The following is a 15852-nucleotide window of genomic DNA, read 5'->3' as shown; positions in this document are numbered from 1 at the left end:
CTGTTGCCGTTTTTCAATCTCTAACTTCATTCGGATTTTAAGGCTGTTCAGGGTGTCTTTAAAGGTCTGTTGCAAGGCACTCTCCATAAAGACCTTGTGGAATGCACCCACCACAGTTCCACACAGGAAAATGATGATGTTGGATACCAGCTGGAATATAAACAGATAAAGTGAGCTCCACATATATTCTGGAGTACAATGTCTTAAAAGTCTGGATAAGAGAGGGGAAAAAAAAGACAAACTAAAAAGTACATTTTAAACACAACATTGGACACTAGTCATCAAGAAGGCCTTTTACACCCTCCCCCAAAGAAAGATTACTATTTGAATATAGCACTAATCCATCAGATAACCTTGAAAGTACCCCTTATTCCAAAACTGAAACATCCCCTGTAGTCTCCAAAAAACTATTCATGGTCAAATTCTGAGTCCCATAGGGTACCTAAACTTTATGCACTGCCATTACCTGCTGTAAAAAAACTCTTACAAACATATGCAACACCTTGCTTAAAACTACAGTATCTATACTATGCATCACTCCTCCGGTGAACATGTTCCAAGGAGTAAAGATATGCATTGTATTAATGGTGCTTTTTCCTTTTAATTTATTGCATTTATAATGGGTTCACTGAGCCATGAATATATTTAAACACAACTTATGCTATTTTACAGCCACCAAAACTTCTTTGGCTTACCTGACACAACACAATGGACCACTTCTGCCAGTCAGTCACACTGACACTAACAACTATATGAGACACTGAAGACAGGAGGCTAAAAATGACTGCATCCTTCATCCGAAATGGAAGCATGCTGTACACAGTGAAAATTATAAAGAGGAAAAATGGCACCTGAAACAGAAGCACAGGAGGAAATTATATTAAAAAAAAAACACTACTGTCTTTAAAAAGACTCCAAACAATACTCATGCTCTTAGAATTCTTTTCAATGGCAACGAAATTAACATTTTAACCAGAATATGTCCAATGAAAGCAGTGATGCCACTTTTTTTTTCCCTGAAACAGTGATCGATGTACCATTTTAGCATTTAAGGAATCACCAAAGATAAATATTAAAGAATAAGAAATAGTGCTATTAGACTTCAGCTGTCTGGAGAAGCACCCAGTAAGGCTCAGTCAAACGTGAAAGAGTCTATATTAATACATATCATACCTGGTCCCAGGTGTGAACCATATCGCCACTGAAGATAAAGGCATAGCCCATAGCAAGAAGACAAATCCAGACCACAATGCCAAAGGTGCGCATCCATTTCTGAAAGAGCGACTCAGTGCAAACAAAAGCAAAGACAACGCCAAACAGGACAAGACCCCCAAACACAGAGATGAGGAAGGCTTGGTATTCTGAAGCAACCTGACCAAGAGAAAAAAAGAAAGCTGGGACAAACAAAGTAAAGGGAACAGTGAACTTCTCATCATCCCGTTCTATACATTCCTAAAAACAAAGAAATATATGTTGTCTAATCCTGAACTGCAAGAGAAAAATAGTTGTACAAACACATTCTCTCCTCTTAAATTTAAAGAGGTGGTCAGCAGGAAGCAGATGAAATTCCATTACTAGTCAGGCTTTGGGGCCATACAGTCAACTCCCACAAGGCAGTTTAAATCTAAAGTGTCAAACCAATACTTACCAGTTTTGAACTAAAAAAGGTGGAGATAAGAGCTATACAGAAAATGATCATGATGCCCAACAAAAGAACAAGAAGTTGGTACTGGTAGATGCAGCGGTATTGCTTATAAAGGGCAAGGCGGTCAGGTTCCAGATTGTTCAGCAAGTACTTCCTTTTGGCCAACATGGTGGATAGGCTGCTCACACTGTAACAAAGACAGAGTGAAGGGCAGACAGAGACAACCTCTATCTCTGCTTACTTCCTCCTCCCCACCACTCTGCCTTGCCACGTTCTCTCAGCTGCTTCCCATTTCAGGCACCCATCTAATTTCTCCAAACAACCAAGGCCACATGTTCAGTGCTTCCACTGGCTGCCCCTTTTCTTGTAATACTTCATTTGTTGGCAGCAGTAGCAACAATCCTGGAAACCGAGAGAGAGACAAATACAGTCAGTCCACAATTTAAGTTTGTGATAGACATGCTCAGTGAAAGGTGTAATATAGTTGCATACAGTCGTAAGCATAGGTACTGTATAGGCACCACAGACAAAATCCATATTTCACTTAATCATTACGTAAAAATAAATTAACCTGGCCTGTACAGGGACCATTTTATGCACATTTTAATGCACTATAAAAAAAAAACTGTAGAATGTAGAATTTTAGAGGCTATTGGCACATGATGGAATAAAAGACTGATGTACTTTTATATTTACAAAAACATTGGTTCAGGAAGCAACAGCAAAATTTGCTAAACAAGTGAATGGCTTCCCTAACCTTTAATCAGAGAAAACTGTTGTACTTAGTAAAAGCAAAGGTGGGGTTTCGTGTAATGACAAAATTTAGTATACAAACAAAGTATATACAACGCGCTATTGCCTATCTAATTTGAATTTTTAATTGTGAAATGTCAACCCTTCTTAATGCCCCAAGAATATAATTTTCTATAATTGTATTTGCCATTGACTGCATTCCACCACAATAATGCCAAGGATACATTCAAACAGCTGTCCTAAGCAATCTACAAGCAAGAATGTGCACATCATGATGGTGTCATTGTCATCATAAGCAATTTATGTAAAAAAAATCTTTTTCCCAACAGGATAGGACAGCAGTTTAGATCAGATTTATACATCTGTGACACAAGGAGGAGCCCAACCCCCACTTTTGTGAGTCAACCTCTATCACTTTGTTCCTGCTTTTTGTATATAGATAACTGATGAGAGAAGTTAAATAGTGAAAGTATGGCAAGGAGTGGCAGAATCAGAACATGTGTGGATCAGCTGGTAAGCATTTTCTTAGATATCCTCAATACATCTCTAAATCAGGTTAGTTTCCACACAGTTTAGGGTGATACTTTGAAATAAATGCTATACTTCAAGCACCAGGAAAATCCACATCAGATATCTAAATGACTAATGTCTTTATCACAATGAAGGGTTTAAAGCACTGTTTATGGCACACAACAATGTCCACTATAGCAGATGCACTGTACAAATATTGATTTATCGATCTCATTAACAGACATTTGGAGGACTAACGTACCTTGGGAGAATGATCACTTAAGTGAAAATGCTGCATTGATTTCACCTTGCTTTCAAAACCATCACTTTCTTAAAGCCAGCAGTGAAGTTTACAACACTCAGTCTAAATAACTTCTGTAATTGGCACCGATACAACTAATTGGTAGTAATTCATTGGAACTCTTATCAGACCGATACTGACCTCTAAGTACTCATAAAGTACAGTATATAAAGACTTTGTTTCTCAATTTATAGATAGATAGATCTAATTTGTTCACAAGAGGAAATTAAACAATTATATTAAAATAATTATACGAGTATACTTAGGAAAATGGCCTACTCTCAATGTCTTTCCATGTCCAATACTACTGATGTATGCACAATTAATGCTATTTCATGATAAAAAATTATTCTTGTCTGGGTAAATCTAACCATTTCTAACAGAAGGATAAGCCTATTAAGTATGATAAAATGTCAGAATACCGTCTCTTTGATTAAGTCACTTTGTGCATGCAGAGACTCATATTTTTTTTTTTTATCAAGAGCTGCAGTTTCCATGTGTGTGCTTTAGGCAACAGCATACACGTCCTAGGCATGTTATACTTTACAGATTAGGTCCAAGCAAATAAAAAAGAAAACAATAAAATTTATAAACTATTAAAAGTAATAAAAGTACATACAGTATAAATGTTTGGGTGCACTGTAAGTCTTTTGTTAGTATTGTATCGGCATCACCATTCTGCAGATACACAGAAGCAATAATTTCATTGTGCTATACACATGACAATAAACTTGAACATGAAGTGCAGACATGCCTTTGTGAAGCTAATAACCCAAGATCAGACAGCGATCTGCATTACTGGGTAAGAAATATAGTCTTGATTCCCTTACTTGGCTACTTTAACATGAAAGCTTAGATCTGTGTACCAGTGTAGTTAGTGAAGAACTGTTTAGCACAGCTTCAAGAGCTGCAGACAAGACAAGAAAAAGACAGATCTATAATGGAGTTGAAATGTTACTGCTTTGTAAAAAGAACTGGTGTCAAGCTTCATTATGTTAAATATTTATTCCAGTGGTCAAGAAATACAATTAGGCCGAGTTATTTTTTTTACTGAAATTACAATTTGATAAAAGATTGTATAGGTTCACTCACTCTGGCTCATTAAAATAATACTCCACCCAAAAATGATACTTTCTTATGTTACTTACCCCATGTGGTTTGTAGAGATGTAAAATAAAAATCTGTAATTACATTTTTATGGAGAATGGAGATATCAACATCTCTGATAAAATGGAAGTCTATGGTAACAAATGCTGAGCAACAGAAAACAACCTTGTGCTCACAACATGCAAAATGCATGCATTTTATGCTAAAATACTGTAAATATATACCTCTGGAAAACTGAAAGTATAACACAAGCACTCTTCACACAGGTTTGCACTTCTGAATTGAAGGCCCACTTCTTTCACACATTCATTGGTCTAGAGTCTTGTCTTCAATTTCAATGCACTATCCCTTGTGAAAGGGCTTCTGATTTGTGGCCTACTTTCATTTGCTGACGGTATTTATAATATTTTAGCAAAACTCAGAAATACTCATCTCCATTATCCATGGAGATATCAGATTAAGTCTTTTTGTCAACCATCACTACAAACCACAACAGGTAACAAAAAAAAAAAAAATCTTTTTTTGGTGGAGTCTTCCTTTATTCATAATTGTATTGTTCTTATATATAGGGTGAGTCAAAATTATGTTAACATTTGAATGGTGGAAACCATTTATTCACAAAACATGTGTGGCATGCGGCTGGGGGTGGAGCCCAGCCAGGATGCCCAGGAGGACTGGAGGAGGCTTGTGCCTCCTCCAGACAACGAGGGGGCGACCGCCCTGGTTGTGTTGGTGGCCATGGGTAGAGGGCATGGAAGCCCAACCCTGTAGGGGCCCGTGGCCACCGCCAGGCGGCGCCCCGGTGCCTGAAGAACACTGGACCAACCAGGAAGTGCTGGGGGAAAGAAGACTGGGGACACCTGGAGGGCTTCCGGGTGCGCAGCCGGCACTTCCGCCACACAGGAGTGTGTCCGAGGGGGATTGCTGGGAAGTAGCTGAAGTCCATTCGGGTTAGGATAAATGGGGCCGCCTCCCTCCGTTCATTAGCAAGAGTCGGGTGGAAGAGGACGGAGCTCAGAGAGAGGAGTGGAGGCGGCCAGGAAAGGCACTAGAGACTGTGAGGCCTGGACTTTGGGAGATCAGTGCTGTAGGCACTGGGACGTGCACTAAAACAATTGTAAATATTTCCTAAATAAACGTGTGTTGGGTGAACAACAATGTCCATCTATCTGTGTCCGGGTCTAGTTCCACAGTGGCGTAGTCGGCAGGATTCTCCGTCTGTTACAAGACGGGGAACTGCAGTAAAAAATCAGTCTGTGGACGGCCCGGCGCAGCAGCGGATCCCACACACTTGCCGTGGGAGCGGCACGTGCACAACCCCGCAGGAGCGGTTCTCCCTCCCGGGTGCGGAGGAAGGAGAACGGGTGTTGCTAAAGTGCAGCGGGCTCCTGCGAGCACGCCACCGCAGAAGGTGCCCGGGACGGCATGTCGCCTAGCAAGGCCATGCCGGGGATGTTTCCCCGGACAGACAGGACCCGGTAGGTAAGTTCCCTGCTTGCCAGCAACCGGCCCTGCAGGGCCGCGTGTGTTTTGTGTTCAACAGGCAGGGGCTGCCCGGATCCTTGTCGGTGGCAGACGCATGTCGATCCGCGGCACCTCGTTGACGCAGCAGCAGCTGGGTGAGCTGCTGAGAGGGAGACGCTGCAACCCAAAGAGCCAGCATGCCGCCGCACTGGGGAGAAAAGAGCCAAAATGGCCATGGACCGGAAGTCCCGTCTCCTGGCAGGCACGGGATTGGGCAGTGTGTCTTGTGTGCCCGCCGATGATTGGTTGCAGGCGGGACCAAGGAATGTCCATCCCGGGCCAGAGAGAGACCTGATTGGGCCAGAGGGAGAGGCCCACAGGAGGCAGACGACGTGTGTGGCTGACGGACAGGTAAGCCCACCGACGCCTGTCTCCCTGTTCTTGCCGGTGGCTCTGCGCGAGCCGGAGAAGTGCCTTCGACCCGTAGAGTCACCTTTGTTACAGGTGCTACATGCTCTCTCCGTGGAGCTGGAGAAGCTGAGGGGGACGGCGATCGCGTCATCCGAGACACCACAGGCTGAGAAGGAACAGCGCGGCGCTGGAGCCTTTGGCCGGAGGAGTACGGCGGGGAAGGCTCTACACCAGCGACCGGATGGTGCCCTGGCTGGCGGGGACTATGGAGGCAAGAGCGGTGCAGACCGGAGGGGCGCGACAACCTCGGAAGGGGTGCCGAAGTGGTGCATCCTAGGGTGCCGTGATGGACCCTGGGTACGTAGTAGGACCCGCTCTGGGGACGTGCTGCCCTCTCGGGATGTATCGCTTAGACCAACGTGTCTTCACTCTCAGTGGGGCACTGTGGCATGCGGCTGGGAGTGGAGCTCAGCCAGGACGCCCAGGAGGACCGGAGGAGGGTTTGTGCCTCCTCCAGACCACGAGAGGGCGACCGCCCTGGTTGTGTTGGTGGCCATGGGTAGAGGGCGTGGAAGCCCAACCCTGTAGGGGCCCGTACCTGAAGAACCCTGGACCTGAAATAGTCCTCTTTATAGTTTTGTTGCCTCTTGAAGGCAACTAACCTGTTTACCTGGATCCTACTAACATCCAGAGATGCATAGTGGAGACCATTAAGAATAGATGGCAACTGCAGTGTAGCAGATCACAAGTTTCTATAGCAGTCAGCTAAAATGGGAAACTGAATCACTAGGGCTACACTGCTACTCATACACATACAAGACAAGACAAGAGAAGCATGAAAAGAAAAACCTTTTGATCATCTCAGACTTAACACAAACAGAACAAGACTATTTGATGATGTTTCATCAAGTAAGCAATGGCATACCTTTTGATGACACATCACCAGACCCTCAAACAGCTTCCAACCAAAGGCCTTTAAACTGTTACATCTACTTGACTTGTGATGCGTCGTCCACTGTGTAAGCACCCACACTTATCATCACAACCAATTTATTGTTATTGACAATTCTGCAGCTGAGCTATAGAACTTGTCCAACTGCTATTGCTATAAGATGTAGGTTTAAATGAGATATATTTCTTGTTTGATATTGTTCAAAATATTTATTATTTTTGCAGTTGCTTAGTACAGTATAGTGTTGTGTCTGTTTTCTATAAACACATATTTATTTATGCTGCTGAACCAAATAGGACTAATAATAGATATGTTTATTGTACATTAAGGTACAATGACAATACACAGACGTTTTTAAGATTACAGACATTCATTCTTTCATTCATTCATTCACTCACTCACTCCAAGGCCCTACAAAAAGATATATCAATAAATCAACTGGAAAAGCACACAGTGTTTTGCACATGCCACAATTTTTTTTTAATCTCTTAGAATATAAATAGCCTCATTTAAGTCTATACTTTGCAGAACCTGTGTTATTGTTTTACAATTCAACATTAAATTTGAACAGAAGCTCTTAACCTTTTGCATATAGTTGTAATAGATAAAACCTGATCAATTTGTTGAACTCACTGGACTTTGGACACATAAACGTGGAATAAATTTAAGTCCTGATGTTCATAGTGGGTCTTTACCAGCGTGTGTTACCGGACAGAGTCTCCATTAACATTTTCTTTTAACAAAACATTTTATTAGTTGATACAAATCCACAGGTTTTCAAATCTGCACATATGAGTAGATGTAATAATAATGGAAGGTAAAGAAAGGTAATCCTCACATGATTCATATTGAACATAACCAGTGCTCCAACATCAATCTGCAATGGGCAACATGCCCTGAATGGAACAGCACACAGTTTATCATGATGAATGGAAAGAATTTAAAGACTGACATTCACCCTATGTGGTTGCACTACACAAACTTGAGGACACAAGGGCTAAAACCAGTATCTTTTCAGATTGAAAAGCAGGGTGCATTTCTCTGGATACTGTGCTACCTCATTGAACACGCATATGGCAGGAGACAATAGGCATTGACACATCACAGTCAGCTGGTACTGGACTGAATCCACAATCCACTTAACTAGTCGCTGTTGCCCTGGAGACGTACGCACAAGGACATATTCCTGTTTTGTGTTTTTGGTAATTTTTTTTTCTTTTTTTTTGCACAACATTCTACAAGTGAGGAATCCTCCACTTACAACTGTGTGTTACTTTAGCAGGCACAGCAACTGAAGTGGCCAGCACCCAATACCGCCATGCTGACAGGCTCAATAACTGACTTACAATCAGTCCTTCTGATTCTGTAGTCTCGCACCTATATTTTCTCTGAATTTTCTACCCCTCGATACCACCACAACTAATTCTCAACAGTTATTATGTTCCCTGTAATTAAGCTCAGCACCAGACCAATATTTTCAGTTATGTCCCATTTTACAATTCGTCTACTAGGGAACAGTTAGGGATATGCCCCACAGCTCTCTAACTTAATCACCAGCTAGTTCAGCACTGTGCATTGGACAGCCAACAACATACAAGACTCTCTACTCAGGTGTGCCTCACTTATAGCCTTGTAGTCTCCCGAGAATGAGTGACCATCAACACAAAAGAATACTTCACACAGCCTCTAAACAAAAGCACAAACAAAAGGGAAAGACAAGGCGCGCCTCTCTTTCTCATTCACCCGCCAAGAGAGGCCCCTCGTAGTTGCAATTGCAAGTTGCCATGGTAAACGGCAGCCCTCCAAGAGCTGCACTGCATTGGAGCTTTAGGTTGGGGGCCAAGCTAAAATAAACCCAAAAAGAAAACAGTACTAAAACTAGTCAAAGAGAGAGAGAGCGATAGAAAGGGGTCACAGCAGCCTTATGCTGGGGGCAATAATACTCGGGCAGTGTTTAATTCATCAAATGACAATATGGAATGGTCAGTGAGCAAATGAGGCACCCTCATATAGTGTTTAGTTATTGTAACATTTCAGTACAGGCCAGAAATTACCTGATTATAATCTAATGGAAACCATTCTGAACACTAACAAGCAGGCAAGCAAAAGCACATTCAGCAGAGAAGCAATAAACCTAGGCTATACAGGAAATCTTGAGCTTATCCAAAATGGGAGTAACTCCAAGAAAAGAGAAAGTGAGAGGCGTGAGCTGCTCGAGAACTTCAGGAAGTCAATTAACTGCAGTGCTACAGAAACGAAATTTTATTATTATTATAGGGAAATGGACACAATTGTGGGGAAGTGGCACCTACACGCTACTGTTAAGGGACAGGCCGGTCACTCCATGCCTGATGCCTATCAAGTTGTCCTGGAAGAACGTTAAGTATGGCTGTCTGCACATCTGTGGATCATTCTTGTAGACAAACTGAGGCTGAAATTTCTATCACAGAGGGTGCTGCTAACTACATGCACTAGTCCATACTAGCACTCACCATCAGAAGCATTGTGAAATGTACCTGACACACTGGTAAACATAATGACTTGGGAAAGCCTTGTCAGACAATGTCAAGAGGGACAACCCAGGACACTTCTGAAACTGGAGTCAGACAACAAACAGTCTAGCTTGGCCACACTAGTTAACTTTCACCTCACAAGTCCCAGATACCCAATGTTTCTTGTAGCTATTATGTTTATTTTCTGAAACATTCTCACAAAAACTGCCTCTAGGCTTTCTCAGTAGTATCATTGAAGCTCATCCTATAACTGTGGCTCTTTCTCTCTTAATTTTGTTCTCCTAATTGGTTCTCTTTAATTCCAACAAAGGACTGCAGAATAGCTAATATATGACATATGAACGAAAGGATGAGAGCTCAGTCACGGAACGTTACAACTTGTAGAGAAACCACATTACAGACCCAAGAGGACCAAAGACCTAAATGGGAGTCATCAAAACAAGACAAGTTTTCTCACCTTCCTTAAAGAAAATACTTTACATACAAAGTCACTGACACAGTGTATCCATATATATATATATATGAGTATATATATATATGAGAGATATATATACACACACACGCATAGGAACTTTGACCTCTTTCCTCTATGATGCTTTGGCCATGCTGCTAATTCAGCTTGGCTTATTCAGATTCAAAAAATGAAGACTCAAATCTACTGTCTACCAATGACAAAAGTACTTTGACCTAAAAGAAGCTGAATAAGGCAGATGAAGAGGGGCTTGTGCTTCCGGATTCTCTTGCAGTTCAGTCGTATGTTTAGAGGAAGCAAGTTATTTCTTCATAACATTTACCGCAATGAAATGAGGAAAAGAAAGTGGCAGCCTTGTCTGTGCACAGTAGGCTGCAGCACAGACGAGAAGAGCAACAGAGGCATTGCATGGAGTTCCCCTTGAGGGTGGTGGCTGACTGACAGACTAATAAACATCATCATCTGTCAATTGCTCCTCCTGCCAAGTAAGCAGCCCAGGAGAGCTACACTCCTAATTTTGTCTATGGCAGCCAAAGCCTGGCAGTGCTCCGTCCAGGGGTAGCACAGCCAGATGGCTCACTTTCTCCACAACCAATGAGGCCAGATGGATGACTACTGAGGGAACAATATGACAAAGCAAGGCATGTCAGTCTCTGTAGCTGGATCTCTCTCTCCCAGATCACTAAAGCAAAATAATGCTCTATATCCACTGCTGAGTTGGATAAAATAATTGCTCTGTCCAGGGTCAGCAAATAGGAAACTCACTTTGTTCAGCCTATAGTATGTAGCTCACTAATATCAAGGTCAATGTGGACTAATGAGACACAAAGGGAAGCAAATTCTTGCCAAGGTAAATCTGCTTCCCGCAGATGCAGAAAGTCTATGATAGGTGGCTCACTTGGTACAATATCATCAAATCCAAAAGTGCTAGAGAGTTATAGACAGCTCTCTACTATCAAGATCAACCAGTATATGGGACTTGAAGGTGCTACACTAGGTAGCTAAACATCCTCAGGATCACCAGCACCAGGCAGGTTACTTTGCTTAGGTTCCATGAATTAGGTGACTCACTTTAACCAACACATAGGTTACATTTTCTTTGTTGGTGTGCTTCTTGATAAATTACCATACTGGACCATGTAACCTTGAATCCCATCATCCAAACAGCACAGAGAACATTCTTACAAAGCACTACAGAATGGAAACATCATTGTGCGCTGAGAGACCCACACAGTCTAAAATGAAGCACCTCATAAGGGATGCTCCATGAGCAAACTAGGAAATGAATATGTGGGAAAGAGACATGAGCGCATGCCTGTGCAGCCCATTGAGAAGGCACTTCAGAGAGGTTACCAGCATTATACAACATCCTCATCGGAGCATTGGCCACTTCACAGGGGATACACAAAAGCTGAACCAATCATTGTACAGAATGCACGTAGCCCTCTACGTGAAGGTGGTGGGTGTTCAGCCATGCTTGCACCAGCACCTGTCCTGCATTGAGTCTGTCAGACAGGGCACGATTTCACTAAGTAACCACACGTTAGGCTGCAGCTAAATCTGAAGAGATGAGGATGTTATGTGAACCTGGCAAATGCAAGTTACAAAGACATGCTTGCCAATGTGGAGCATCATTAGACTAACATCAATGTCCCTCTGCCTACGTTGCCCGCCTCCCCTATCACAACCACCACCTCCTCCTCCGCCGGCACTACCACCATTTTCATTTCCTGATCTCAACAGACTCAAAAAAGAGCTAAAGTTCAAGCACAGGCAAGGACTCAAATGAGGCCTTGAGAGGGGAAACAACCATTCACAGAAGGCACTTCTTGATCTCAAAGGGTAGAACCAACTAGGCGGTATTGTCCACCACTTGCGCTGAAAAGCCACTTTATCATAATGACATCCTTTTTAAAGCCTGGCCCTTTTCAGACACATTTCAAGTAACGTTCTCTCCTAAATGGCAAGGACGTCAAGAATCTCAGTGTAAAGGGGAGCAATCAGAACAAAGAGGCCATCCTGAAACCAATGAAAAAAGAAAAAAAATTCAGGAAGGACAGTGAGCTCCTCCCGGCTATATGGCGGGCACAGCTTTCCATTTCCCCTGGATTTTCATGGGAAGCAGCTGTGTGCCGCTCCTGCTCATAAATCAGCGGAATGTCTGGATATCCCAGTTGAAGCCACAGACCACACCTGTAGTGATAAAATATTTCAGTAAAGATGGCCAAATGCTAGGATTTAAAATACTATTAAGCCAATCTTTTCACCCAAACAAATCACGATGACCAGGTGAAGAATCAGACACTAAACATACAATGCTGACAGGGTGTATCCAACCAGTAAGGACAACTCAGAAAGGAGATGGATCCTTTTTTTTTTTTTAAACCGGGAAGACCACCTCACGTCTATATAGAACAATAAAAAGAGCTCAACCACACAATACCCTCACTACTCCAAAAAAGAAAATCACGTACTTTATTATAAAATGAAGAGCAGACATCCTGATCGACACAATTAGCCTCAGACTACTTGACCCCCGGAATCGGGTGGGTCTAGGCTTCACGCTCACCTGCTGCCTGGACTTCTTGTGTGCGTCGGTCGGGCATGAAAATGAACAAACAAAAAGAAAAAAGAGAAGAAAGAAAAAACGAGGGTCCACGTGTGACGTTCACCGGCTTGCCGGTGTGCGCCCTGAAGCACCAACTGTTTGCCGGGACAGTCTCAGTCATCAAGCAGCTCTCACACGACATTTCGCTTTCTCTTTAGTGAACTTTGTCCCCGAATTTAGCGGCCACAATGCCCGAAGTCCCCGTCCCGTCCTTCTATACAACTTCCCCCTCACCTGTCGCTCCGCTCCCGGTGCTGCCGACGCTTTCCTTGTCGACGCTCCAGTAGACGACGACGTTTCTGAGAGGCGCGCAAATTCTCCACTCGTGGGCTGAGCTGCGCGTTCCGTCCTACAGCTGAGGCGGCAGACTGCCCAATGCACGAGAATCGCAGCGTGTGCGCCGCGCAGAGAGGAAACGAGGCGCTGCGCTCTGTGCTGAGAGGAAGCGACGTTACGCGCGCTGCGCGCCGCGCGCCCTACTCTGTGGAAGCGGAGAGAGAAAACGAGGCATTGTGACCAGAAGGTGAAAATGTGACCATTCTGTTCTAAGAGGTAGAGGCAAAGCATCATACGGGGATGATTACGCTTCATTCCGTATAGTGGGGACGAGAGTTGCCATACAAGGAAATTAAGCAGTAGCTGGTTTAGAGAATAATCGAGGCAGTGCGCCTTAGACACAAGGTGATGCTCCACTTATTGAGGAAGAAAGCGGCTCGACTTACTGAGAACAAGAATCACTACTCCCTAAAAAGTGGAAGACGAAGCACCATGCAGAGGAAGTATGGCACTTTACAGAGTACGAATGAACGCCTCCATTAGACAGGAGACACGGCGTAAAATAAACGAGAACGCCGATCCGTAAAGAAAAAGGCAAAACTGGCAGAGAAAATAAGGTAAAATAAGGAAGCGGTTAACTTTATTGAGATAGTTCTAAGGTAGGCATATATAGGGTCATTCGCTGCTCTTTATATAGAAAAGACCTTACAAAAATGACAATAAGGCCATCAGTCCAGAAAGTATGAATGCAGCTAGTAAAAAGGAGGAAAGTAACACCATTGAAGCACTACTAATTCCAAGGAGTATGAACCATCTTAATAAGTGAATGAATCACTTCTCATTATAGACGATGCATGGTGGAATTCCAAGGAGTCTGAACCTTCTTAATAAGTAAATTAATCACTTCTCATTATAGGGGATGCATGGTGGCACAGTGGATAGTGCTGCTGCCTCATGGATCCCACATCCTGGAATAGAATTCTGTACCTGGGCATCCTTCCTCCCCATCCCAAATGGTGGGAAGGTTAGGCAATTTGGCAGTTCCAAACTAGCATAGTTTTTAATTTAGTTTAGTTTACCTGTATTGCCCACAAGTGCAAATTTGCAGTCAGCAACATACAGTAACACCTTGCTAAATAAAAAAAGCAGGCAATAAAATAAAACATGTATGACATATTTAAATACAAGGGAACACAATTCTGCAATAGTAATGGAATTCTAGAATAGTTGTTTATTTCAACAAAATTGAATTTGCCCTTTTTAAAAATTTTATTACCATCAGCATGAAGCTATTTCTGTTTGCATAATGCTGCTGCCTCATGGATCCTACATCCTGGTATAGAATTCTGTTCCTGGGCATCATTTTTGTGGAGTCTCCCTATTCCCAAATGAATCTTCCTCCCAATCCCAAAAGATGAGAAGGTTAGGCTATTTGGCAGTTCCAAACTAGCTGAGCTTTTAATTTAGTTTACTTTAGTTTACCTGTATTGCCCAAAAGTCCAAATTTGCTTTGATCCAGTCAGCAACATACAGTAACACCTTGCTAAATAAAAAAGCAGACAATAAAATACAAATTTATGACATATTTAAATACAAGGGAACACAATTCTACAATAGTAATGGAATTCTACAATAGTTGTTTATTTCAACAAAATTGAATTAGTCCTTTTTAAAATTTTTATTACCATCAGCTGTTTCTGTTTGTTTTAAATTTTGGCAGTTTACCTAGAGAGTAAAATTTGGAAGCAGTATTTTAAATGGTGTGTCTATTATCTTATCAGCTTTTCCTTTTGCTCTTTTATTACACAGTTCTTGAAGTGTTAAGTGTGATTGTCCACAGAGAGCAGACGCCAATTGGATTATTATCCTAAGTTTATTTTTACTAGTCACAGTCAGTCCTTCAAACCAGACCAGGAATGAAAAAGTCAGTACACTCACAATATGACAGGTATAAATAGTTCTTAGAATATTAGTTGAAATGTTTGTTTCCTTCAGCCTTCTTAATAAATGGCTGAGCTGTTGACATTTCTTGTTCATGTTTTGCATGTTTTCATTAAAGTTCAAGTTATTATCCAATATGGTTCCCAGATACTTAAAGTTTCAAATTCCATCAAGTTGTTCTCCACTGAGGATCAGTGGTTGTATTGGCCTCTCATTCTTTCTCGCTCTTTTGTCTTCCTCAGATTTAGTTGGAGGTTCTGCTCTTGGCCCCAGCTCTGCATCCTGTTCTCTTTCTCAAAAGGTGCCACATTGTCAGAGGTAAACAATTGCTGTCAGATCCTCTCAAGCTATTAGTATAGTTAGAGAAGAATATAAGAGTAATCACCTGTGCCTTGTGCAGATCCAGTTGATTTTTAATGAACTGTAGAATATAATTATCAACCTAACAAACTGCTCTCTGTTAAGGAGAAAAGTCCATAATCCATAGGATAAAAATGAGGCGCACCTGTAAATCCTGTAATTTGCTGTAAAGGATCAGGCTTCATGTGGTTAAAGGCTGAATTAAAGTCAATAAAAAGTTTTCCTACAAATAAGTATGGTTTTTCCAAATGAGTGTAACTGGTACAAACTGCAGTCATGACCGTATCCACCACTGAACAGTTCTGTCTGTATGCAAACTGCACGGGATCCACAGAAGAGTCGACCTGTAAAGTAAGGAGAGCAAGAATCAGCCGCTCCAGACATTTTGCCAAGAGTGATGTAAGGGCCACTGGATGATAATCATTTAAACCATCTGCAGTTATTTTTTGGGATTGGATGGATTTCTTTGCTTTTCTGAGGCTTTGGCACTTTGTGCTTTTTAAGGGAGGGATTGAAAACCTGAGACAAGATTCCTGACA

General features: G+C 42.3%; 1 protein-coding gene across 2 annotated transcripts in view; it reads right to left on the bottom strand.

Moving 5' to 3' along the window:
* adcy7 (adenylate cyclase 7) overlaps nt 1-13248 on the bottom strand; it is a 58403-nt gene extending 45155 nt beyond the window's left edge. For both annotated transcript variants that reach the window (XM_039762872.1, XM_039762873.1), the window contains exons 1-5: nt 12971-13248; nt 1649-2047; nt 1174-1371; nt 696-851; nt 1-150 (exon numbers count right to left, since the gene is read on the bottom strand). In XM_039762872.1, coding sequence (XP_039618806.1) covers nt 1-150; nt 696-851; nt 1174-1371; nt 1649-1813 — 669 coding nt within the window. In that variant the 5' untranslated portion in view covers nt 1814-2047; nt 12971-13248. The remainder of the gene's footprint in view (nt 151-695; nt 852-1173; nt 1372-1648; nt 2048-12970) is intronic.
* Between the last annotated feature and the right edge of the window lie 2604 nt (nt 13249-15852).

This window comes from Polypterus senegalus, chromosome 9 (assembly GCF_016835505.1).
Source record: "Polypterus senegalus isolate Bchr_013 chromosome 9, ASM1683550v1, whole genome shotgun sequence".
NCBI lineage: Eukaryota > Metazoa > Chordata > Cladistia > Polypteriformes > Polypteridae > Polypterus > Polypterus senegalus.
Note: the sequence above shows the minus strand (reverse complement) of the source record. Positions and strands in the feature narration are given on the sequence as shown.